The sequence below is a fragment of the Carassius gibelio genome, chromosome A20 (assembly GCF_023724105.1).
Source record: "Carassius gibelio isolate Cgi1373 ecotype wild population from Czech Republic chromosome A20, carGib1.2-hapl.c, whole genome shotgun sequence".
NCBI classification, from domain to species: domain Eukaryota; kingdom Metazoa; phylum Chordata; class Actinopteri; order Cypriniformes; family Cyprinidae; genus Carassius; species Carassius gibelio.
In genome coordinates this window covers 18,946,340-18,972,419 of record NC_068390.1, presented here as the reverse complement: position 1 = coordinate 18,972,419, position 26,080 = coordinate 18,946,340, and the positions used below count along the sequence as shown (strand labels likewise).

The 26,080-nt window shown below is 39.1% G+C and overlaps 1 protein-coding gene across 12 annotated transcripts in view; it reads left to right on the top strand.

Moving 5' to 3' along the window:
• The window catches only part of LOC127938034 (SAM and SH3 domain-containing protein 1-like), a 184,820-nt gene that overhangs the window by 155,579 nt on the left and 3,161 nt on the right, over nucleotides 1–26,080 (top strand). For 5 of the 12 annotated variants that reach the window (XM_052534399.1, XM_052534403.1, XM_052534408.1 and 2 more), the window contains exons 3-18: nucleotides 4,001–4,051; nucleotides 4,270–4,319; nucleotides 9,946–9,983; nucleotides 10,247–10,333; nucleotides 10,747–10,859; nucleotides 12,388–12,489; nucleotides 15,924–16,056; nucleotides 16,621–17,561; nucleotides 18,550–18,621; nucleotides 18,767–18,904; nucleotides 19,584–19,716; nucleotides 20,205–20,374; nucleotides 20,548–20,757; nucleotides 21,355–21,505; nucleotides 22,093–22,221; nucleotides 23,930–24,894. In XM_052534399.1, coding sequence (XP_052390359.1) covers nucleotides 4,001–4,051; nucleotides 4,270–4,319; nucleotides 9,946–9,983; nucleotides 10,247–10,333; nucleotides 10,747–10,859; nucleotides 12,388–12,489; nucleotides 15,924–16,056; nucleotides 16,621–17,561; nucleotides 18,550–18,621; nucleotides 18,767–18,904; nucleotides 19,584–19,716; nucleotides 20,205–20,374; nucleotides 20,548–20,757; nucleotides 21,355–21,505; nucleotides 22,093–22,221; nucleotides 23,930–24,894 — 3,483 coding nt within the window. The remainder of the gene's footprint in view (nucleotides 1–4,000; nucleotides 4,052–4,269; nucleotides 4,320–9,945; nucleotides 9,984–10,246; nucleotides 10,334–10,746; nucleotides 10,860–12,387; nucleotides 12,490–15,923; nucleotides 16,057–16,620; nucleotides 17,562–18,549; nucleotides 18,622–18,766; nucleotides 18,905–19,583; nucleotides 19,717–20,204; nucleotides 20,375–20,547; nucleotides 20,758–21,354; nucleotides 21,506–22,092; nucleotides 22,222–23,929; nucleotides 24,895–26,080) is intronic. The other 7 variants (XM_052534405.1, XM_052534411.1, XM_052534410.1 and 4 more) reach the window with 5 other exon arrangements.

The following is a 26,080-nucleotide window of genomic DNA, read 5'->3' as shown; positions in this document are numbered from 1 at the left end:
TGAGAGCGCAACAGTGAGTGAGTGAGTAAATTCTCTTTCTGTCCTGGATGACTTCACTTTTACAGCACAACGTATGATTTACTACTTAGAAGCTTCTAGACTTTACTAGCACACCACTGAGTGCTAAAGCAGATGGACAGAGTGGCACATATAAAAAAAAACACACTAACAGCCACCCTGGCCTAAAAACAGTGCTTCTCTCTGACAAAAAACGCTTCACTTGCAGGAAAAGAGGCTTGAAGAGTAATACTGTGATAACTGAGGGTCTGGACACATTTTCCACTGTGCTGTCCACCCTCCATATACATCCAAGGGCTACGTGTGATCAGATCCTGGTGTTCGTGTTAGGGGGCCTTTTCACCCAAACATGGATCTAGTATATGTCTGTCAACATTCTGTCATAATTATATTTAAAGGGGGGGTGAAATTCTCATTTTCACTCAATATCCTGTTAATCTTGAGTACCTATAGAGTAGTACTGCATCCTTCATAACTCCAAAAAGTCTTTAGTTTTATTATATTCATAAGAGAAAGATAGTCTGTACCGATTTTTCCCGGAAACACACGACCGACTGGAGGCGTGACGTGTGGGCGGAGCTAAAGAATCACGAGCGCCAGTAGGCTTTTGCGTTGAGAGCGTTTGGAAGCTGACATTACCTTGAGGAAAAAAACATTATCCAAAACAAACCATGGCTAACAGTCAGATTCAGCCGTTTATTTATGATCCAGAATCAGATCCCGAAGCTGAAACTGAACAAGAGCAGCAGCAGCAACGACTCTCTCCGAGCGGGGCTCGAACCCGGGTCTCTGATGGGAGGCGGACGCACTAACAAGGAGGCAGAGATATTTGAAGCAGTTTTACTCACCGTCTGCGGTTCCAACACACGATCGTGACCCTTTTTCGCTGGGATTGCATCATCCTTAAGAAATAAACGATACGCAAATCCGTCGTCAAACTGGGCCTTGTTTGTAAAACAAGCATTTTCGAAATGCAGGGAACAAACACAAACACTTGCACAACTCCGCTGACGCTCTGTAAAAATAAACTCCATCCACTGGTCCCTTAATGCTGTTTTTTTTTTGGTAATCTGTGCAGGGTTGTCTTGCCCTGGCAACCAAAAACACACTCCTTTTGTGACATTTCGCGATGCTCTCGCTCTGATCAGTGATTTTCTGTGCTCAGCCTCTCATTGCTGTGCTATACGGGAGCGCACGCTCTTTCGGGAGAAGTGCCCTTAAGACCCATATAAGGAAATTCCGCTCCATCTAACTTCACACAGAGCCATACTCGAAAAAAAACTTTCCGAAACTTGTGACAAACCGGAAGGAGTATTTTTGGAACAGAAATACTCCTTCAAACGTACAACTTAATTTTTTAAACTTTGTCCATGTTTAGCATGGGAATCCAACTCTTTAACAGTGTAAAAAACTCAGTATGCATGAAATAGCATTTCACCCCCCCCCCCCCTTTAATACATTTTTCAGCAGTTAATTTCATTCGCAGTGCATTTTACAGAAGCCTTGGGACTATTAGTTTGTTTTAGTTTTTTTTGCTGATTCTCACTTTCACACAAACACAGATGTGTGGAGGTCATTGCATGAGCACAAGTCTTGGTTTTGAGAAGTGAGCAATGAGAATGAGCGAGCAGTGATACAGAGTGTGTACTGGAGACAAAAGTACATGTTCCTATCAGCCTCCACTGAGGGCTCTGAGTGGCTGATAACACATAGGCTGAAACGACCCAATTCCGATTTTTTTTGCCCCATGCGACCTGTATCTGATCTTTTCATGACAGTCTGAACGACACAGATCCGATCTTTTCAAATGTGACCCAGGCCACTTGGGTATGTGGTTCTGAATCCGATACATATCCGATCTTTTGAGATGCGACCTCCGTCTGAACACCCAGGCCACATGTATCCGACCCGCACGTCATTGATACGCTAACTACTTCATAATTCTGCGTTGAAGTAGGCGGGAACGTGAAGATATACAACAACCATGGCGGACGATGCTGCTGAGACCAGTCAATGGAAGGGAAGTGAGGTCACAGATTTAATTAATATTTGGGTTGACCGCTCTATTCAGGCCAAACTCAAGGGCTCTTATCAGAACCGGGCGGTTTACGAAAACATTTCCAGCAAAATGGCCGAGTGTGGTTACAGACGATCCTGGCTCCAATGCCAGCGAAAAATAAAAAGCCTCCGAGCCAAATACAAAAATCCATGTTTAACGTTAGCTACTTCTGCGAACAACGAGTGAGGTCGTTCACCGTTGAGTACTCTTCTGCACATGCGGCTCAATTCTGGGTCATTTCACGTTCACACAGGAGATCACAAAAGGTCGCATTTAATTGGAAATGGGAACGGCCATGCAAAAAAATCACATTTTTCCAAAAATTTGGAATTGAGCATTAAGCCCTGCAGGGTGAACGTAGCCATACCCTTCAGGGTTCCTTCAGGGTTGCTAAAAAATAATAAAAGAAGCTTATCCTCAACTAGGCTATTCTACCTGACCTGTCGCTTCAAGACCACGGCCAGGAAAAAAACCAAACAGACAACTTGGGGTGGAAAGATTCCTACATGATGAGGTTACCTGTCAAGTTCTTCTTGATTTACAGGCTTATTACCCCTTTAAAAATATTTGAATTTGAACTCTTTGACAACATTTGTCTTTGTCATCGAAGAAACGATGTATTTAATGATTACATATTTTGAGAACAATTTTAATTATTTTAAAGAAAGCCAAGTTCATTTTGGCATGTGTGTGTATGTATGTATGTGTATATATATATATGTGTGTGTGTGTATATATATTTATATATATATATATATATATATATATATATATATATATATAAATATATATACACACACACACACACACACACACACACCCACACACACACACACACACACACAGGGGTGCACATAAGTGGTCCGTATGCGCGACCAAAATAGAAAATGCATTATATAAATGTTCCGACAGCGCATTTGCGTACCAACATGGTTGACAGCTTTTAATACACAATTGCCATTTTAGATAACAAATATACACACTATATAAGTTTTATTTTCAACCTGAAAGCATAAATCTAGGCTTTGCCATGCCGTTTTCAAAGCACAATGCAAAACTGTGACATTTATCCACTGACGCTCTTTAATCAGCCACAGTGCTAAATCCGGAAGCGCGTATACTTACTTGCCGGCAACCTGCCAAAATAAAAGCCTTGAATATTTGAATATGATGAAAATGCTTTCATTTTTTTTTTTTTCATTTTCATTTTTTTATCCAATATCCGATTTATCTGATTTTTCTTAAAGAGGCAAACAAAGAAAGTAGTAGTGAATATTAGCTTTTTATTTTTAAGTTTACTATAAAATAAATGTATTTGTATTTCATACTAAGGCTGCCATTTGTTTTTTTGTGTGTTATTTATTTTTATATATATATATACATACATACACACACACACACACACACACACACACACACGCGCACACACACACACACACACGTCAAAATACATTAAATATTTTGTATAAATACATTTTGTTTTATTAATATATAAAGGAGAAAAAAAAAACTAATTTAATTTTAACCAAAAGGCATCTCAACAAGATTTCAGTGAACCTGATTAAGATGCATATCAATGTTTTCCAGTCCTATTATTTTGTTGTTATATTTTGACTATGTTTCTTATATGATAAGGTGCTGATCGACTATGTTAGCTTGTGGTTTGTACCAGGGTTCACATGTGTTGTATTTCCAGTATGTTTAGTTCATTCCACTTACATTTTTTTTTTTGCTTTCTTGAGCAACTGCACAGGACCGGCAGGTTCAGTGTGCCTTGGGTGATGTGTGTGCAGGGGGCAGGGGGTGTGGCATTCTTAATCACAAAGCAAGTTCTTGGCATATATGGGTCTGTGGCCCTGTATCAGTGGCAGTGTGTGTTTGTGTGTCCTTCTTCCTAACCCTCTCTTTATGTGTGTTTTACAGGAAAAAGCAGACACCAGCTTCAGCTCATCACAGCTATGCTCAGACATCCAGGTCAGTCGACCCACAGTGCTGTGCATATTTTTTCAGACAGTCACACACCTGATGTCATCACCATAACTCACTGTTTCAACACAACACACTTTCATTCACAATGCCTCAGTTATAAATCAGCTGACTGCATGCTCAGATTACAGTGATTTGTGTGTTATTGGTGATTAAAATTGTTGTTTGATTGCAGTTATTAACTGCAGTGCTGTCTGTGTACACAGGAATCATTTGGCATCGACAGTGAGGTGTCCACTCCAGAGTCTGAGAGAAAGTAAGAAAATCTCAGTGCACTCAATGTTTAGTAGCTGGTTGTGTCTCAAAAGGCGTGGAAATTTTTTTACAAAGATAAACAATACTAAGGAATCAGATCCTGGATAGTTTTTCATATCTAAACCATAAGCTGAATGATTTACCCAAACCTAAAGGATAATTTGTAGGCTGTCTGACTTGAATGTGACTACTGACCTCTCAGATATATGTTCACACACATCAGGTCTTTCCATCCCCCATCTACCACTGAATGTAAGTGTGTGTGTGTGTATGAATGGGTGTGAATTCCTCCGTTTTACTACTTGTCATCTTGGTGCTTTCAGGCTTCCTTCCTTCCGTCCATTGTTCTTAGATGTTTAAGATGAAACTCACTGATTACAGATGGGAATAAATAAATTCAGACTTCAGTGAGACTCTGTGAGTTTATAGTACACGAGGGAGTTAGTCAAGCTGACTAAATGAACTTTATTTAGCATTATTGCTTAAATAAACCTAACACTATACACATGACATCATCTGTGCCCACACAGTTATGTAACTGTCAAAGGGTCAGTTTACTTAATATAAAATGTATTAGTCATGTTGTGAATTTCAGGATACTAGAGGACTTTGGTTTGCTCCGATAGGGTTGAGCAATTCACATGCCATGGGAAGATTAAATTCTACTGCCGTCATCCACACTCTCTGGTGAGAAGTAGAATGCTTAGATAAATGCAAAACAAATGGAGCTGACAGAACTTTCATCATTTGTATGTCTCTGCAGTCCTGTGCACATGTGCCTGGGTTTGACTGGTATTATGCTTTGTAATGGCTGTGAAACTAGCTTTTGATTTTATTTTTGGGGGGATTTTTTAAAAATTTCAGTCAATATTTATATTTTAAAACATTAGTTGATTTAACTCTTTAATCTATCTATCTAAAAACAGTGGGAATTAAATAACATTGCAGCCCACTGCATAATATATATATATATATATATATATATATATATATATATATATATATATATATATATATATATATATATATATATATATATATATATATATATAATTTTATGTCCCTGTCCCTTTAAATTCAGAATGGAATGAAATTTCATCCTATTTGTTTTATAAATGCATATTATAGATTTTATTGTGAACAATTCAGCCACGCACACTGGACCTTCCGGTAAAAACAGGTTTCTCTCTGGTGACATTTACAGGATTTCTACAATCATTTAGTACATTTAAAACTACTCGTGCAAGCTCAGGTTCACCTGCCTTCACTTTTGAGTGCATCACCCACATTTTAAAATCCAGTCAACAACTGAAACATAGAACCAAGATCTGATGCTGCTTCTGTTTCATTCTGACTTCATGTATTCTGTGAGAACAGCTTTTATTCTTTCCGCCTTGATGTGTCTTATGTTGGCTTTATGAGTCTTTCTCCAAATACACATTATTATTCAAAAGTTTTATTTATTTATTTTAAGAAATTAATCCTTTTATTCTGCAAGGGCACATTAAATTGATCAAAATTGACAGTAAAGACCTTTGTGATGTTACAAAATGTTTCGATTTCAAATATATTTTTATTTTGAAATTTGTATTAATCAAAGAATCATAAAAAACTTTTAAGTAGCTTTAAGTAGCTTTTACCTGCTTTTTTACTGAATTATAGGTGGTAGAAATGTAACTGGGCACAGAGAAAATGTAAGTGTTAAAGTGTGTGTGGCTTTAAGGAAATCCCTCAAGCTCCATTTGCCATGACCTCTAGTGAAGGTCATTTCCTGGAAGCTTCCTTTGCGATCTTTGTATATGTGATTTTGTGCTCAATCGTATGTGTTCTGAACTCCAAAGCCAGGTGTAAGGAAGCAAACCAAGCAATCGCAGGACACCAGGTGCACCCTGGGATAGAACTGTGTTTCTCTTCATCAGAAGTTTGACTAGAGGAAAGAGGAAGTCAGCCCACTCCCAGCTCTGAAAGAGCAGTGAACATGCATCACTGTAGTGATACATCACTGATGAAAACAACATAATGTTCCTCTTATTCAATAGTGAAGTGAAGACGTGTGCAATATGACTGATCTCACACTTTAGAAGGAAATTTCTGATAATATGCAAAGACATTAGGCAAGCTGGCTACATTCACAGAAACAGAACACAGTTGTCTGTTATTTTAAATAAAAGCTAATAAGTTTCTTTTCATACCATTTTGTTCAGGTTGTAAAGGAAATTGACAACCACATTCTATAAACGAAGTGAATCCTTTAAATGTTGAAGATTCACAAATGAATATTGGGAGCAAATTTGGTTAAGTATACCTATGATTTAAACAAGCACACTCAAAGCAGTACTAAAATTATGCTGATATTTGAAAACACCAAAACAAACACGCCCATAACCTAACAAGATTTTGCCCCTATTTTAATAACTCTGCCCCACATGTACATTCACAACCCTGGCAGCGATGATGGCTGAATGGCTGAATGGCTGAACAGAAAAGTTGTGTGAAAAAGCAAAATCCAAGTAACTCACCTATCAAGAAGAAACAAAGCAACCTTGGCATCCAATTCTTTCCTTGAGTTCTCTCTACCACTGGAAGCTGTTCCGATATATAAGCGGGTCCTATCTCTTGCCTGATCATAAACCTTCTTTTTAATGTTTTGTTCCCCTGAAATCTTCCACTTTTTTTTTATCTGCCATCTCTCGCTATCTATAATCGATCTGCTAATGTCTGTCCTGTGCACTCACTTAGCACTCTCTTCTCCCTTTCTTTACTAGACACCCCCCTTACAGCTGATTGGCTGTGAGTGTGTTTTGGGACTCGGTCCGACACTGTGGTCAAAAGCATTTTTCAAGAATCGCTTAATGCACCTTTAGTGAGATATTCTTTGCATATTAAATAAATATGTATTTATTTAATCAACTTTATTTTGATTCATATTGCAGCCCAATAATCAGTTTCAAGTTTTTAATTGCATGTCTGAGTGGTTGAAAAAAAATTGTGGCCCAAAATTTACAAATTTACAAAGAGTCTGGAGAAGATGCACAAAAATGTGGATGTGTTTAGCAAATTCAGCAATAGGATGAAGGAGAGGACGATTTGAGCGTCCTCCCACAAATCACATTGTGGTGGTGGGTGTTTACAGGTGATCGCGCAGTTAGCGGACACTTGCTAAAGCCTGCAATCGCTTTCCCATGCATGCTGTTTAAGTTTCACTTTCAATTTCTTTATACCTAATCCGTCTTCTGCGCAGTGCCATTGTCAGTATGCCATGATAGGCATAAGAGCATGCTTTCTCCGCCGGTGTTCTGTCATCTTCCAGCACTTCTGTCTTCGCAAAATCCTTGTTAAAACATCGTATAGAAGACATTGTCTATTCTGATGTTCATAAGTGTCTTCATATTGCGTTTGTAGCTGATGACAGAAAATTAGTAAAATAATAACAATTGCACTACGAAAAATCTCCATGATTTCAGAAGCCTGTTCAGAAGCCTGTTTCTGAACTTCCTGTTTTTCCCTGCTTGAAAATTTCTGTACAATGAATGGATGACCTTAGCACACATGTGGTTTTGTTTACAATTGTTGGTTCACTTGCAAAAAAGGGCAGTGTGAAAGCAAATTGCACCAAAAAAAAAAAAAGAAATCAACATAGTATATGGTCCGGACCAAAGCAAGTGAACTAGCAGACTTTCCTGGTGTGAAAAAACCCTAAATGGAAGGACACAGTTGAAGCTTGTGGAGAAAGTAAATATTCCAGTGTGAAGTGTTCTTCCATCACATTCTCAAATAACAATCTCAACAAGCCAAGGATTCCTCTGTTTCAGAGATAGTGGACATGGCAGTCACTCACAGTGAAGGAATGCAGATAGCAGGGCTTATATTCTGCTAGACATGCACCAGTAAAGACACAATACACCCTGTGAAACGAAAGAAAGAAACTGGCAGACTGTAACATGCTTCTATTGTATGCTGGTCACACTATGCTTGCACGCATACAACTGTCAATAGCAGAAATACTGAATGGAGCCTAATTTACTGAGCTGCTCTTCAAAAAGGCCTTTCTAGCATGGGATGCAGTTAGCATACAAGCAGGAGACTCCCTTTGGATTCTGTGAGAAGTGAACGAGAGGTTAAACAGAGAAAGTTTGTGTTGTCATGGCAGTATAATGAAATTATAATTCAGGGAGGCCTCCGTCATGCCTTGTGTCTCAAACACACTCTTGAGTAAAAGAGCAGCTTTGATGTCTTTATTTGGTCAGAGTGCAGTGGACATCCTGAAATATGCAGGAATCTGTGTTTTTAAGCACATTTACACAGAGCTGGTAATGACTTGTAAAATCTGACCTGACACTAAACACAAACACACACTGTTCCCTTGAGTGTGTGTATACTGATAGCTTTAGAAGCGAGTATGTCATAGAAGTATTTTGGACACATGGACTTTGCAAACAAAAAGCATACACACATGCACACATGATTATTTAAGCACAAGTGCCTGGTAAAAACACTGTCTTCCTGTGGAGAACACCAGACCTAAGCACATAGGTGCACGAAAGTTTGTTAGTGTATGCTTACATGTCTTTCTCAGTGTTTACATTAGTGCAGACTAGATTAAGATTGTTTTCTTAACCCAAGGATGAGTGAGAGAATCCACCATCCAAATAAGAAAAGCACAACACATAAACGTGCATACTTGTGTTTATGTCCCCATCTGTACAACCAACAGATTTGAGAGATTTTCTTCTCCCTCTGTATTTTAGGTTTTGTTGAAAGTCTGCTCAGTTCAGATGTTTCCTCTCACTGGCAGTTAACACATGGCCCCGTTTCACACAGTATTTTACAACAGACTGGATGAAAAAGTCAACATGATCCATGTCACATGGCAAATAGGAATGTAAACACTGGATATTTTCCCAAATCAGAATGGGGTGTCCAGTAAAAAAAAAGGCTAAATAATGTGGTTTTGACTCCAAACATTTAGGCCAGTAAACAAAAACATATTGACACCAAATTGTTGAATGTAATAAAATGTAATCAATACGTTTAGTATTAGGAGTTTAGCCCCTTAAACTCTTCGTATATAAGAGTTTATTTAAAGTGGTTTAGAGAAATGTGATGTGTCTGTGTTATAGTAGGATTTAATTAGGCCAAATTTATTTAGTCATAATCGATATGTAATCTGTGGATTCTTGGTGCGCTATGTTTTGACTCCGTCATGAATGAGTGATGGCGTGTGTTAGATTTTTATTTATTTTTTGGTATTTTCCAAAGGCACTGCCTCAGAGAAGTGGAAATATAAACAGGCAGTGTCTGTCTGTCCTGCGGTGGCTCTTGTTCCCTTTTTCTCCCTCTCTCACTTTCTGTCTTCCTCATCTTGTTTCACTGTCTCATCTGTGCCCTGTGAGCCTCAGGAGCCTGACATATGCTCTGTGAACAGCACCACACTGCCCTCTACTGCCTCGGATCATAGAAATCTCTCTATCTCTCATCTGGTTAACACAAATCCAGCCACCACTGGTACACACACACTGCCTGTCTGTCAGTAGGAGATGAGGCCATACATGAGAAATGTAATGTTCAGTGTTGAAGTGTTTCATTGAACATGTTCTAACTCCATTCTTTTCTATATTTTCCATCAGAATTCCTCTGCACAAGTCCAGCTCTGAAGATGGATCAGGTTTGTGTGCCATTGTGAAAACTGTTCAGCTATTATTATGATGCTCTGGTGGCATTATTTGGTGTTATTCCAGACTGGAAGGTTCTGTTGACAGACTGAAAGATCTGTTTTGTAGATGGGCAGAAGTATAGGGATTAGATAATAGATGTAGAGTCAGTTCTTTTTTGTAAAGTGTTTGATTTAGGTATTTCAGAGTTTGTTTGTTTGTACAAAAGTTAATGGGTTTGATGGCCCTGATGGCTTTCTGCTCTCTTCACAAACAGGAAAATGGGACAACAAGAAGAAAAACAAATCCTTCTGGCAGAACTTTCGAAAGTCACAGAAAGGGGTCACAAGGCAAACGTCAAAAGGTAAAAAAAACAAGCTCACTCTGCTTTCTCATATTTCCTCCCTTCATAACTCTTTGTTCATTTGTTTTTATTGTTAAGAGACACTAAGAGAGAAGAGATGGCCCACTCAGAATTACAAATGGAAGAAATAATAACACTAAATATTGTGGCAGTAGTTTCATCTTTCACTTAAATATGCAATTATTTTTTTAATACTGTTTGTTTACTCCAGAAAGAGTAAAACAGGGCCACATTTTTATTTTATTTTTTGCCTGCAAATATGAATTTATGGCACCACTGTTGTCATATTGCTGATTTCAAAATATGTTTTTGAAACATGATCTTGACTGTATGATTATCACTGAATGGAGTGACTTGACCTAAAGGGGATTTCCCTTGTTCTTGTTACTTACCTTTGACCTTTAATCCTCCAGGAGAGGACATTGGCTATGTGGCCAGTGAGATAACTATGAGTGATGAAGAACGGATCCAGCTGATGATGATGGTGAAAGAGAAGATGATCACAGTGGAGGAGGCGCTGGCACGGGTAAACACATCCCATTATCCCCGAACAGTAAAACAAATGAGCTTTCCTAGCTTACATTCATGTGTACTAACCTTACTTACCCAGACTGATGCCCTCTGCTCCTTCTTTGCTTGAAAACTACATACACACACTCACATACATTTAAATACATGCGTTCTGACCCTGCATCTGAGAGCTGCAGTAGATTTCTTAGTGCAAATCATGTTTTGTTGAGATGAAGGAGGGTCTTTGGTGTCTAATTTCTGATGTAGAGTTAGCTGGTAATGGTTGAATTGATTACTTGTGTCCTTTTCACTGTTTAGGTGTTGTGGGTGATTGTAGGTCTCCCCCCTCCCCCCCTCTGTTTTTTGTCATTTATAGTGATTCATTATCATCTGATAATCAATCTAATGGATGATTGTAGAATGTGGCTTCCTTCTCTCCACAAGGCTGACATTGATTCCTTTAACCAATTTGGGTTTTCTACATCCTTTAATGTCTCTTCTGCTTCATTGGGCTAGTAGTTTTTTCATCTCTGTTATGAGCAGTCTTGATTGACTAGATCTAAAGTTTGAATCAATGCTAAGCCTTTATGGATAGTTGATATCATACATGCTGTAAGCATGCATGAACTTATCTGTCCTCTTGTGTTTATGTTTGAATGCAAATGTATTTTTTAAATTAATGTTGCTTTACTTGTTCTGAGTTCTTTGTCTTTGTGTGCTATGTTTCTTTTTGTGTCCAAAAAAAAGGATAGTCTAGTGATGGGTAGTGTAGAATGAAAATGGACCCAGGATGAGCCAATGATCATTATGCATTTTTATTGTATAAAAAAGCAGCTTTGTTGTTTTATTCCACTGGGAAAAAATGGAAATTGGAGTGACATAAGGGTGGGTAGTAACTTTTTTTTTAACCTAAAAAATTAATTTGAACAATTAAAAACAAATATCTAATAAATTATTATGGAATATAATTATATTTATATAATAAAATAAAATCTATATATTTTTTTTATAAATAACTCCTATGCTCAGTTGTTTGGTCAAAAATGCATTAATACACACATTAAAACAGTTTTACAATTAATTTACAAGTATTACAATTAATAATAAATTATGATCAATTATAATCAATTAATATGTTTGTTTTTGTTTGTTTCAAACATATTTTAAAATGTAATTTATTTCAGTGATGGCAAAGCTGAATTTTCAGCAGCCATTACTCCAGTTTTCAGTGTCACATGATCCTTCAGAAATCATTCCAACATTTTCTGACATTCAGAAAGCCAAACTTTTGAATGATAGTCTATATAAATACAGATAATTAAAAAAAAAAAAAAAAACTTGTTTAAATGGACATGGTTTTTCTGTGAGTCCATGTGTCTGTCTTTTTAATGTATTTTGCTTGTGACTGTTGAAAGCTTTGTGTGTGTGTGTGTGTGTGTGTATAATGTTGTATGGGGTGTTCTGACTCTGTTTCTGTAACGGATAGTGTGTGTGTGTGTGTAAGGGCGAGGGGGCGGCTCTCTTTGACCTCTTGTTCTTCATAGTTAAAGGAATTTGAGAGGAACAGACAGTTGAGCAGCAGTACAGACACAGCAGAGTGGACTGAAGGATCCAGTCCCACTGTTAACCTCTCCTCCGTCTGCAATGTAAGTACTATACTAAACCACCCAGACTGTAGATCTGATAGGGCGTTTACAACATAACCTCATTTAGGCACATCAAAGTTTATTTCCCCCCTGCAGTAAGTGTTAGTAATGTCTCTCACTGTACTGACTGATGTCATGTTTGTGTCTGTCTATGGAGATAAATCTCTGCAGACCGCACTAGTGACCCTGTGGTTTATAAACTCAGGCAGTGGTAGTTCTTACATCAACCCAGTTCATCCCCTTCCCTGCTATAACCTCTGTAAACACACTTTCATTTGCTTGAAACTTAAAGACTCTTTTAAAGTTCTGCAGGTAACACATTAAATGTGCACTCAGTATTTGTTCTTTTTTTATGTTGATCGTCTTGGATTTACATGATGCATAATGATGTTGAGTATCATGCTTCAGTTTTTGATTTCACTGTAAAAATGTAGATGGTCACATTCTGTGACTCAATGGTAGTCAGCCATGAGTATTGTTAGGCTGTTCAGGTGATCTGAACGTAGCTTTTATTAGGTTACTGATATGACTTCATAGTCTTCATATGTACACGTTCATGCAGTTTTTTAAAGTACTATTCATTTATGTTGAGCTGGCACACTAAACATCACATGGTGATGAGGTCGTAATGTGCATCTTAACTGAAGAGTGTCACACTACTTTGGCTCTAGTTACCATTACAAGAGCATGCTTTGTGTAGACTGTGTATATGTGCCTGACTGTGCACAGGGCCGTCCCAAGCATTGCAAGTAGAGGTTCTTGGTTAAAGCCTTGAAAGGTTTGGTAACAGTGGATTTAGTTTGCCCTCTTGGAGAAATAAGCTGCCAGTACACAAACACACACATAGTTATCATGGAAACTTTGAGCAGCTTCCAGCCTCTGGAAGTAAACATACACCTCCTTTTCTAATGGTCAACAGCTAAGCTGTTTTTGCAATGCTTTTTTATGTTAACAAACCACAGCACTGCTTCGCTCAGCGCTTAAAGCTACAGAATGACTTACTATGGCCAGCAAAGCCTTGTGTCCACTGAGATGAATCACTGCTCGTTCCTGCCGCAACGCTTTCTGTGCATCTTTGCTGTTTGTGTGTGCAGTCAGTGTCATTTTATGTCCAAAAGGATTACATTTGAAAAAAAAACTGAAGACCCTTTTTACTAACTAATGGATTTGAAGAGAAATATAAATACTGCTGTTGTGGGTGAAGTTCTCCAAAAACTGTGAAGAAATGTCCTTGGATATGTTTAACACCAAAATCACATCTACTGTGAGACTGTTTTAATGTACATTTAAGCCCTATTAAAAAAATTATAAAAATGAAACCACTTTTTGATAATACTGTGTGTGTGTGTGTGTATATAATGTTTTAAAAAAAAAAACATTCCACATTCCATCGGTTAAGATTTTCTTTTATTTAGGAAAATGAATTAAAAAAAATAATTAATTGTGATGGAAGACAAAAAATAAATAGTATTTATTTTCATTCTGCAAAATATAATTTTTTGTAATAATTTTATTTTGTTGAAATATGACTCGGACATTGGTTCGTGAGATTCTCCCTTTGTGCTGTTTAACCCGTTATAGCAAAAGGAGAGGAAATGAGGTAAGCAAATCTTATTCAAACAAAGACCCTGTATCTCCCGAGCCCCTGGGGGTGTTTCTGAAACACACATTTCTTCCTGCCTGTCTCTGCCACATATCAGCATGAGCAAATCGAATCTCAGTGTCTAAATGAAAAAATGGATCTCTGTAGGAATCTTGGCCCCTGGGTTGATGATCTCCTATTTATAATTGGAAATGGGTCAGCCCTAGTCTGTTAATGGTTAAACCAACGGGCACAACTCTCTCTGGGGATCCCACTGATCTGAGCTCAGTTTAACATTAGTCAGAACACTGAGAGCTTGCTGTGTATCCACAGGGTTCCCCTGTCATGAGATCAGTGTCAGCTGTATTCAGTATGTGATGATCCGTCATGGCTCCAACGGAGTGAGCTGCTCTGGAATCAGTGTTAGTAGCCACTGTCACAGAGGATGTACTGTATCTCTATATGAATGGACTGCAACCAGACCAGCCTTTCTTCTCTCTGGCCCACATTCCTTTTCTCCTCTGAAGACCATTAAGGATGTTCAGGGGTCATATGGCAGACCTCAAAATGTTTCCGGACACACAATCTCATGCCTTTTGCCACAGTCCCCCACTGCCTCCAGATATTGCAGAGTTTCCTTCAAAAAACTGTTTACAGTTTCTGTTCATCTCTGTATGAAATGGTGTTGCATTTGGACTTTTGCATGGACTGCTAACATCTAACCTAGAGAAAAACTACTCTGGTAGGAGCACAGCTGGACACATTTTTACACAAATTCTTCTATTTTAGTTCTCTTTCTTTCTTCTTTCTTTCAACCCTTACTCTTGTTTGAAATGTGATTTTTGTAAGCTTGCTGCTGATGAGATTTGAGCAACCCTTAAGTCCTTAATGAGATTGTCCTGATGTTATTTTCTTCATATGGCTGCTTTTGATTATTATGTAAATGAATTTTTCTGCTCCGTTTCTCGGAATACACTTTGTGCAGTTTGAGCCGTGTTATTGTATGTCCGCCTCGTCCATCATCACAATGATTCCTCTTCTTTTTAAACGATGGCCATTGTGGCCCTAAATGATTAGCAAAGCTTATTCAATGCCTATGGTGAACAATTGAGATTTTGTGTGTGCATGCGGTTGAACTGTAGATTTCCAGTAACAGATCACATTCAATCTCAGGGATTTAGTGGAACACTTAAGTGTGTGGTGTGTTGGGATACACGGGTATAATTGCCGATCATTGAAATGGGTCAAAACAGCACAGTCGCTCCCGATGGTTTAAAAACAGTCTGTGGTTAGCACAGATTATATCCTGTTAGTTAAAAAATAGCATGTCATCCCATAATGTGGTGTACGTTTAGCGAACAGAATGTTTTTGGAGTAGAAGGACTCTTTTCAAAATTGCAATGTGCAAGTTTGTGGTTTTGGTAGAATGGATTAAAGAGGTTTTGTCTTTGTGTATCAGAGGTTTCAGTATCATTAATGATGTGTTAACTGAGAGCTCAGGATATGGTAGATGTTTATTAGGGGGTGTGATCCGGTCATAAATCATCTCAACAGTATAGTCCCTTTCTGAATTATTCATTTGGACTAAGAAAATGATTTATTCCACCACAAATGCTCACTCATTCTCATCTGGTGTTCAAAAACCAGACTTAAGTGTTTTTCCTGGACTCTGAATTTCATAACACATAACTCCATACTGCATAAGTCATGTCCTTAATATCAAAAGCCCATCCTAAACATGTCATAATCTGTTCATACCAGTTGAAGCCATCATTTTCCCTTCTTTTTTTTTGTATGTGTTTTATGTTCATATGAGGTGATATAATACTGAAGTTGAGTTTTCCCTCTGTAGTCTGTGGAGCAGTCAGATGATGAGCAGGAGGACTCTGTGAAATTCAAGAGGCTTCACAAGCTGGTCAACTCAACTCGACGTGTCCGCAAGAAACTCATCAAAGTGGATGACAGCAAAAGACATGGCTCAGAAGGTAGCTGAAAAAAGAATTAAGAAAAAGAATGACATTAACTTTTTTTATTTATTTTTATTTATCTATTTTTTATTTTATGGCATAAAGTTTGTTTTTGCAATATTTTTTAAATTAAAGTGTAACATTTATTTTAGTTTACTAACACTGTTATATGCAATTATTTAGCAAATCTCAAAAAGTGTGATAATTTTTCACAATATTATTGTATTTTCTTATTAAATACATGCAGCCTTAGTAAGCATCGACATAAAAAAATCTTACTGACATGAAATCTTTTTTATAATTTTCTGACATTAAATGTTTTTGAATGGCATTTAGACAAAACAGTACAGAATTTGAATATCAATTAACAGCCAGAACATGAAATTGGTTAGCAGCTTATTAGTATTAGCCAGAATTTGTATATTGTACATCTCTAATTTTAATCTTTTTTTATTTGACATCAGTTGTATTCCATACCTTATTCCACTGCAATTAAATATTTAATAGGACAGTATTGAATGGCATAGATTTGTAGATAATTTCAGTTTAGAGAAGTTTTTGTTTTGATCTTTTTTTCTGCAGATTCGCTCAGTCTGGATGCAGCTCCCTTATGTGATGACATAAACGCACTGTATGCTGAAATCCACAAGAAGCCGGCCCAGTGCACAGACTCCTCTTTGTCCTCTCTTGCCCAAGAGCAGCTTTCTCTGGATGGGGACACGGACAGTCTGACCACCTCGCCGTCCACCAGTAGCCTTGACGCCTGGAAACCTGCTCACAAGTTAGTGAAGACCCCCGGCGCACATCCCCACGGCCTGATCCGCCCACCGCGGAAGAGTAGTGCTGGATCTGGACTGGGTGTAGTGGGGGGTAGTGGCTCCTCTTTCTCCGAATTGGAGTGTTTGGCAGACGATAATGCTAAAGTCTCCCGTTCGGCTACAGACGGAGAGATGCGGAAGGCCTTGTCATCTCTATCACACGGGGTAAGTACTGACAGCGTCTACGCTTTTTACGGCCTCACTAGGCCCCGCCCAAAGCCACACCCCCTTCTAGTGTCTTTAGATGACATTAACAACACCAAACGGCCACCCGTCTCCATGTGGCAGCGCAATAAACCTGATCCGAACTATGCATACTCCACCAAGCACCTACTCTACCAGCGCTCCTGCAGTGCTCAAAAAAACATTGCTCCCTCCTCCACCTTGCCCACGTCCCCTCCCACTCGTGAGATTCCATTGGCCAGGGAGAAAGGAAAGAGCTGTGTGGGCGGGGTAGTGGGCAGCTGGCTGTTTCCACCGAGGCGTCTGAAGGGAAGGACGGCGGTTAGTGAGCTCAACATCACATACGTGGTGGAACGCAGCCTTTACGGTCACTTGAACTGGACGGGGCTGGTTAGGCCCGTAACACTGAGCAAAGCAGACAGGCGTTGGCTCCTGGAAGACGAAAGAGATGTGAACAGGAAGTGGGCATCCAGCATGGATCGCTGCACCAAGCGTGTGCTCTTACGCATCCAGCAGAAGTCTGTGAGTGTGCCGGAAGAGCAGATCTACAGTGCCTCCTGCTGCACTGGAGGAACAGGCTACTGCAAAGCTGCAGAAGAGAATTACAGTAGGGTACAGTTTACAGACAAACTGCTTGAGTTATATTTCAAGACAAAGTCTGATACTGAAATATAATCTGTGCTGTCATAAAATGCAGTTCTAAAATCTTTACCCATCTCTGAGGTGATTATTAATGTTAGAAATCCCTTAGACTGCTAGTAAGCCATCAGTTGTTCTCATTACTGTAGACTCATGTTGTTGCAGTATGGAGTCAAAATCTCATAATCTAAGAATAGTGTAAAAGAGAAGTAAAAAGTGAAAATACCTCAAATCTTATCTTTCCCCAACCCTGAGCTTCTTTCATTTCTTGATCTATTCTCTTGTAGTCAGTCATGTGTGTCAGAGCATAATTGAAACTTGTAGTCCTTGAGAGACAATGGAGAGTGCTAGAAGAAGATAAATAATATAGAGTTCCTTCTGCAGCTTTGTAGAGTCTGCCATCTGTGGATCCTCATCGTCATTCATCGTGAATGTGAACATGACCGTGATCTTCATCAGTGAACCCTTTCATCTATTTTGGGTTGGAAATGCCTCTTTCAGCCTCAGCATGAATGCTGAAATTTTGATTGATGTTATTTTTATTTTATTTTATTAAGTCTGTTCACATTGGTTTTTTATTTCTCATGATTTTTTCAGTACCAATTTTAAGTTCATTCATCAAGGTTTGACAAGAAAGTATTGGTGTATTTACATGATACTAAACAACTGCTGAAAGGTTTTATTTTGAATTAAATAGGAAATCAGGTCATACCATGAACTATTTCTTTTGGCAGCTGGTCATTTTAAAATGTGTGGTTTCCATTATAAAGAGCAGCATGAATCATTGAGACTCTTGAATTGATTAAAATGACTCTATCTAAATATATTCATTTGCTTGTCAATTCACAGTAATTATGTATTTTTTCCACAGAGAACGTGTAGCTTTGGAGGATTTGACCTGACGAATCGCTCCCTCCATGTGGTCAACACAGCCGAGCCTAGTGTGAGTACACATGCACTCTTTCTCTCGCTTCCTCTTGATTCCAGCTCTCATATGCAGCTGCAGTGTTTGTGATCCAGTTGTGTTGTTCAGCTGGCTTTCAGTGTGCTTAATCTCTCTCTCTCTCTCTCTCTCTCTCTGGCTTAAGGAGCAGGAGGCTCTGTACAGGGACGCTGTGAAATCTCCCACCACGTCCCGTATCTCTCTAGGGAAGAAAGTCAAGTCTGTCAAAGAGACTATGAGGAAGCGCATGTCCAAGAAATATGTTGGGTCTCTCTCTGAACAGGTACACACACAGATGCCCGTGGGCTTGCTTTTACTGTGCTGAGTTATGTGCTTTATAGCAGGTTTGTTCAGAGGTGAGACCCTGCCTTTACTCTAGAGGGAAGTAAGCACATGTGTGCTCTACTTTCTATGTCTCAAACTAGGGTCAAACATCTCTTTATGTAGCCTAGAGTTTGGATACAAGCTCAGTCCAATTAAACACACCCATATTCCCTGCAGTGTTGAATACACACTCACTGCCTGTATTTATATGCTGGTTAAAATGTGTTTGTCACTAATGATGCTTTAAAATGCTGTCTCTGTAAGCAGCTCACTAGGTTTTAGTTACAATTGAGGCAGGAATTAACATCGATATGACATGTCTCATATCTTTTAGCATGTTTAATGTAGATCTCTGGATATGTATGTGTGTTAGTTAGTGTTGAGCTCATCTGTGCAAAGTGAACTTCATGTGCCACCGCCATGTCCTGCTCCCTCTAATCATATGTTGGAGTGCCACCTAGTGGCAACTTAGTGTAATTACTTTGCTACACTAGAGGATGAATATCACAGTAGTGCTGCAAGCAAGAGTTCTTTTTGTTGGCTTTATATTGTATACGTCACATGCTGTCCATTTTATATATTTTTGGTTTATAAATAATAATACAATCCCAATTCTCTATTTTCTTTTCTTTAAATAGTCCAGTCCAGATGGAACACCCAGTTGTCCTCAGTCTCCTCAGCCAGACACAGACTCTCTAGAGAAACCCAAACTCAAGGCAGGAGGGTCTGTAGAGAGTCTGCACAGCTCCCTCAGTGGGCAGAGCTCCATGAGTAAGTGTTTGTGCGTGGGTGTGGGTGTGGGTATGGGTGAGTGTGTATATGTCGAACACTGTGTTAAAGCTGGCATGAAAAGTTTCTTCTTTTTTTCAATTGTTTTAGCCTTGACATTTTTAATCAAAATGTCATAAATCAGTCTTCCAGTGGAAACTATAGACTACCCTCTGGTGACATATGCTGAACTCCAAGCATTTAGTCTTACAATTGTCTGCAAGCTTGCATTCAGATCTGCCTCCGTTCCATCCAATTAATAAGTGATGAATAGATGAATCCATGTCCTACTTTTTTCCTGTTTCTGTATTCTGTTTTATTCTGTTATATATTGAAGAAAATATCACTTTTGAATCATTGAATGTTTGTGCTACAGACATTAATGGTGCCTTAAATCACATCTATGCTTTTTTTCTGGCAGTCTGATTAATGATTTTTGCCTGTTGAATGAAACCAGTTCTTTTGTAATGATTGTGGCGAACTTCTCGCAGGTGGACAGACTGTGAGCACCACAGATTCATCAGCCAGCAACAGAGAGAGTGTGAGGAGTGAGGATGGTGATGATGAAGAGCCTCCATACAGAGGTCCTTTCTGCGGCAGAGCTAGAGTTCACACTGACTTCACACCGAGTCCATATGACACAGACTCGCTCAAACTTAAGGTACTAGATTTGTTAATCAGATTTGTTGACAATGACTTTGTTTAATACTACTTTTATTTTAAACTAAATGTTAGACCTTTACAACCCAGTGTGATTAAACGTGAAATGGTCCATCTTATTATATGTTCATAAGAACTTTGAATCGAATTAAATTTCTCTCTTTTTCTCTCAAGAGAGGAGATGTAATTGATATCATCAGCAAGCCGCCCATGGGCACATGGATGGGTCTGCTCAATAACAAGGTGGGCACGTTTAAGTTCATCTATGTGGATGTTCTTGCTGAAGAAGAGGAGAAGCCTAAGCGATCGGTCCGGAGGAGGAGGAAGGGCAGGCCGCCCAAGCCCAGCTCAGTCGAGGAGCTTCTGGAAAGAATCAACCTGAAGGTGAGACCGAGACCACACACAAACTCACACGCACAGTCATTTCTTGAGATATGTGCATGCTTTAAAATTGGATTGATATGTCTATAATCATCTAACATAAATCTGAGTGTGGGGCTCATCTTTCATCTTTACTGACAGAATGTAAGAGCAGGGAGCGGGGAGAGACGAGAACATGAAAAAGTGGATCCTTGTGTGAAAAGATGGTCAGCTCTTGTTAAAGCAGATTAGCTGAGAATGTGGGACGAGGTCATTTCCCGATGCCAGTTAAAAAATGTATTTAAAGACAGAGACAAACACACCCTTCAGACCTCCCACGAGCTCCTGCATTATTACATCTCTAAACAACGTCACATTACAGACCTTACAGTTGAACACAATAGACACCAAGGATGCATTTTGAGCCTCATTGTGTTGTTTTAGTGTGTTAATGGAATATAATGATAATTGGCCATCACAAAAGAGTTTGAGGTCTGGAAACATTCCCACACATAAATCCAGCCGTAGATGAAGATGAGGGTGGAGTGGGGTATGTTTAGCTACATAGTGCTGCTATTCTACAGGGTGTGTAATCTGTGAATGTATGTGTGTGTATTTTAGGAGCACATGCCTACGTTCCTGTTTAATGGGTATGAAGACCTGGATACATTTAAGCTACTAGAGGAAGAAGATCTGGATGAACTCAATATCAAAGACCCCCAGCACCGTGCCGTTCTGATGACTGCTGTAGAACTACTGCAGGATTACGACAGTAAGTACACACACACACACACACACTGATGTTCAAGAAGTTTTTGATATTTGAAAGATGATCAGATATTCAAAATACAATAAAAACAGTAATGCTGTGAAATGTTTTCTGTTTTAATGTATTTTAACATTTTATTTATTCCTGTAATGGTAAAGCAGAATTTTCAAAAAGCGTTACTCCAATCTTCAGTGTCCTGTGATCGTTCAGAAACCATTCTAATATGCTGATTTGATCAAGAAATACTTCGTATTATCAATGGGAGAAACACTTGTGCAGTTTGGTATATACATTTTTCTGAATTCTTTGATAAGTGGAAAGTTCTAAAGAATATTTATAGGAAATAGAAATCTTTGTAACATTTTAACATTTGTAAAAAAAAACAAAAAACAAAAAACACTATATACTAAAATGTTAAAATGTCAGTATAATACATGGATATAAGCATCTGTTGGCATTAACATCCATTAGGAATGGTAATTCAGATTACTCAGGATCACCCCCAACAACTTTACACTTTTTCCTCTTGTTTATAGATTAATATTTAAGTGTATACATTTCTTAACTTTGTGTGTGTGTGTGTGTTCTAGGTAGCAGTGATCCGGAGCGCAGCGCCCTCTCTGGCTCTCAGGAGAAACTCCTCTGTGAGGGGCGTGGCCTCATGGCCGACTCCCCACGGGACTCTGGTTGCTACGAAAGCAATGAAAACCTAGAGAATGGTAATCAGGCGCTTGTCTAGCATCTCCATTCCAACCGCATCACCATGTCCAGCCTAGTGTAGCAATGCCATGACACCATCCTCTCACTTCTGGGCCACGCCTCTCTCTGCCATGACTCAGTGTCCTAACAGCCAATGAGATCCTGTCATCACATCTGGATTTAACCTAAGCCTGTCTGTCTGTCCATCTGCTGTGCTCTGTTTTCTATCTGCTTCTCTGCTTCAAGAGGCACTCTGTCATCATTCCTTTAACTCTCTTATCCAGCCTACCCAGACTCCTGCTTCTGCTTTCTTCCATTCAGCTAGAAATCACAAATCCAAAAGCTGGAGCAACTCTTGCTATTGCTAACTGATCAAAATTCATCCGCTGCCTTGGAAAAATCCAAAGAGAAACAAGACAGAAACTCAGAGAAACAAAAACAAGGCTTGTGCTCACAGCAGGACTTAAACGTGATGATTTTGAGAATGTTTTAGAACACAAGACCCATTTAAAGTCTCTCCCTTTGCCATTTCAAGATATATCACTCCATATTTGTGTGGTGTGTTGTTGTTGTCATATTGCACAAATTATTATGTGCCTAAAAAGAAAAGACTATATATATACAAAATGGAGTTGATGAGCCACGTACATTTAAAAGGTGATATTTTGCATAGATTGTGTAAAAGTAGGAGCTAATCTACTATTTTAAAGGATTTTATCCAAGAGAAAGTATCGTTTCATTTTGTATTTCCAAATCAAATTTTGTATTTCAAGGTTTTCACTCTTCTGTTGTCTTCCTAACCTCCTACTGGCATCTCATAACACTGACTGATCCCTCCTCCTGTTGTGTATGACAGTGTATGAGTCTGTGTAAGTGTGTGTGTTTGGAGTATGATTGTTTAGGACGAATCAGAAATTTGTGTGAAGTGAAAAATAAATCCATCCTGTGCTCTTTAGCATTCTGGTCTGCTTGCTTTTTTCATCTGTTTTTTGAGTCATTGATTTTGTTAAAGAATATCTGATGTCCCAAGAAAAATACTTTAAATGCATCCATGGATGCTCCTTTCTTTCATTTCCAGATTCTTCATTCCTCAACCATGTCATTATCATTTATTATGTTTTTGTACATTTATTTTCAAGGTCCCTGCATATAAATTTTCATCTTTTTGCTTCATAATTTTATTAACTTCTGATGTGAAAAAAATTGGCAGAAAATGGTGCTTTCAAAATAAATATTTTCTGAATTTGTGGTTTTTCTCTTTACTTACTGTCTTAACACTCACACTTAACACTTTAACCCAAAACTAACTCTTAATCCCTAAAAATTTTATACAACTAATCAACATATCTGTAATTGAAATATGTAATGAACTACTGCCCACTTTTTTTTGCACTTTATTTCCTGACAGTTTTCATCACTTTGTTTCAGACTGTAGTAGTTTTGTTTCACATAATTTTGCAGCTCTTTCACTTACACGATGATGTATAAACGACACCAATAATAGTGTGTATTATATGTTTGGCTCATGCATCAATAAGAAAGTGGGAGAGCTGCACTTTCATGTGTGTAACCAAATTGCCACAACAGTAGCACTTCCAGATCATCTACATCAAGAGTTATTCTGAGTAACCAAAAAACAAACCAACCATGAAGTACCATCTGAAGCCTTTGAGGAAAGTATTATATGTGATTGATGAATTTATGTGAAAGCATGACTCTCTGTTTCAGGTAAGAGCCGCAAGGCGTCGCGCCACAGCCGTGGTTCATCTGGATTTGATTGTGGGGGTGTAAGGTCTCCAGACTATCCCACTCTTCCCATGACTCACTCCACAGAAGTTCTTCAGCAGCAGGCAAAGAAAGAACGCAAGTTCCCGAAGCCTTTTCTGCCCCGGCCCATAAAGGCCTTCAGTCTGCATAGCCTGGGTCTCAAGAAGGCCTCCAAAGCAGGACAAACCTCCCGCATACTGGTCAGCCGAAGCTGTGAGGAGTTAGACTGCCCCCAGAAGACCCCTGAGTCTGGGAAGCGTTCGCATTCTCTGGGGGATATACACTGGGTGCAGACCTTCGATCCGATGAAGAGTGAGAGTAAGGATAAAGGCAGGCCAGAGAGCAGCAAAAAGGAAGTAAAAGCCGATCCTGTAGAATCAAAATTTAACCAGATCAGCAATAAGGCTAGAAGAGAGATGGGCTCAATGCAGAGACCTATGGTTCCCACACAGCTTCATCTCAACACAGTCAGTCCATTTCCTGCTACTCAGACCTCACACGGCCAACCAGTTTCTGCCCCAACTAGCCCTGCTCCACGGACTCACCCTAAAAAGCCACCTGTCCCACCTCCTGTGCCTGCTAAAAAGTCCAAAGAACGTCTGCCGAATGGTCTGCGCCACTCTCCACTAGTGCTGTCGGGTTCAGTGCCAAATACACCAACTCTACCCCCAAAACCCACATTCACCCCAACCACTCCCTCCGAGAGCTCCCAATCAATGCCATTATCACCTGGTGAATCTCCAGAAGCCCTGAGTCCAGCCTGGCTGTCTGACCTGCCTGAATCAGCATGTCCTCAGATCCACGGAGCTAAAGTTGCCCTCAGCAGGAAGATCTCCCATGCCAAAATGACCGACCTGGAGACTCTGCTGGAGGACCGGATGCACTTGGAAGGCATTGACCTCACCGAAGAGCCGTACTCTGATAAAGTAAGTCATGATTTCACTTCAGATTAATCTAGTAGTAATGCTGTGGCCTACCACAATTGTCAGGTCGTAGTAGAGTCTATAGCATTCACAAAAATGAATCCCTTTAAGAACTTTTTGGAATCATAAACTTGTATCATTTGGCAGAGTTCCTCAAATCTGGCCCTAGAGAGCCACTGCCCTGGAGATTTTAGCTCAAAGTCTGATCAAGCAGACCTTCCTGTAATTTTCTAGTAATTCTCAAGACCTTGATTAGCTTGCTCAGACGTTTTTAATTGTGGTTAGAGCTAACCTCTTCAGGGCAGTGAAGAACTTCGAGGAAACCTTCAGTATAGCCTAATGGGCTTAATGTTCATGTGACCACAAGTTTTTATGAACTGCGTCATATGGGAAAAATGGTGTGGAAAATGGCAGCACTTTAGCAATTATAAAACGGTTAGCAGACTAAACAAAATCAGAATGATTAACAGTAGAGGGGGGTGGACTCAACCATGCCACTGTCCCTGGAAAGTCATGGCTGGTGTATTTCACTTTCATTTACTGCTGGAAGTTCTTTTGAACATTCATTTTAATCAGTGCTCATCTAAAGACTACTTTCCACTCATCAATTTCCTAAGAAGATATTCCTTTAGTATCTATGCAGTAGGTCTCTGCTGGAGTCTGTACAATTAATCAACCTTCTTTTCTTTGGCTATTTTTAATTGCTAAATGCATGGCTTAGCACAGACATAACTATCACATATCCTGGATCCTTTCAGTCATGGCAGCAAAAGCAGTGGGAAAGTGGAATGGTCTGAGGACTTGCTAGAGAGCGTCTTGAATCTGGTAACTCTTCTTGGGTTCTCGGTATGTAATGTCCACGCTCATCATCAAAACAAATCTGATTCAAAGGCAAAAAAAGAAAAGAAAAGGTGAATAAGAGGTGAAAAATGTCCCCTACCTATAATGAAAACACTGGAACAGTTTGTTGTTTCAGACTGCCTGGAGTTTTAGTGCTTTTTATTGGCAGCCAGTCATATTATGCCTGGACCCACAGCCTATCGGATGTACCCCAAATTGGGAATAATAAATAGTTTGAATGTCTTTTGGTAGATTTTGTAAGTTAAAGCTGATGTGTGTGTAATGTAAATGAAATACTTTTTCCTCTCGCAGCTTGTTTGCAGTTCATTGTTTGATTTCCCTGAGGAGT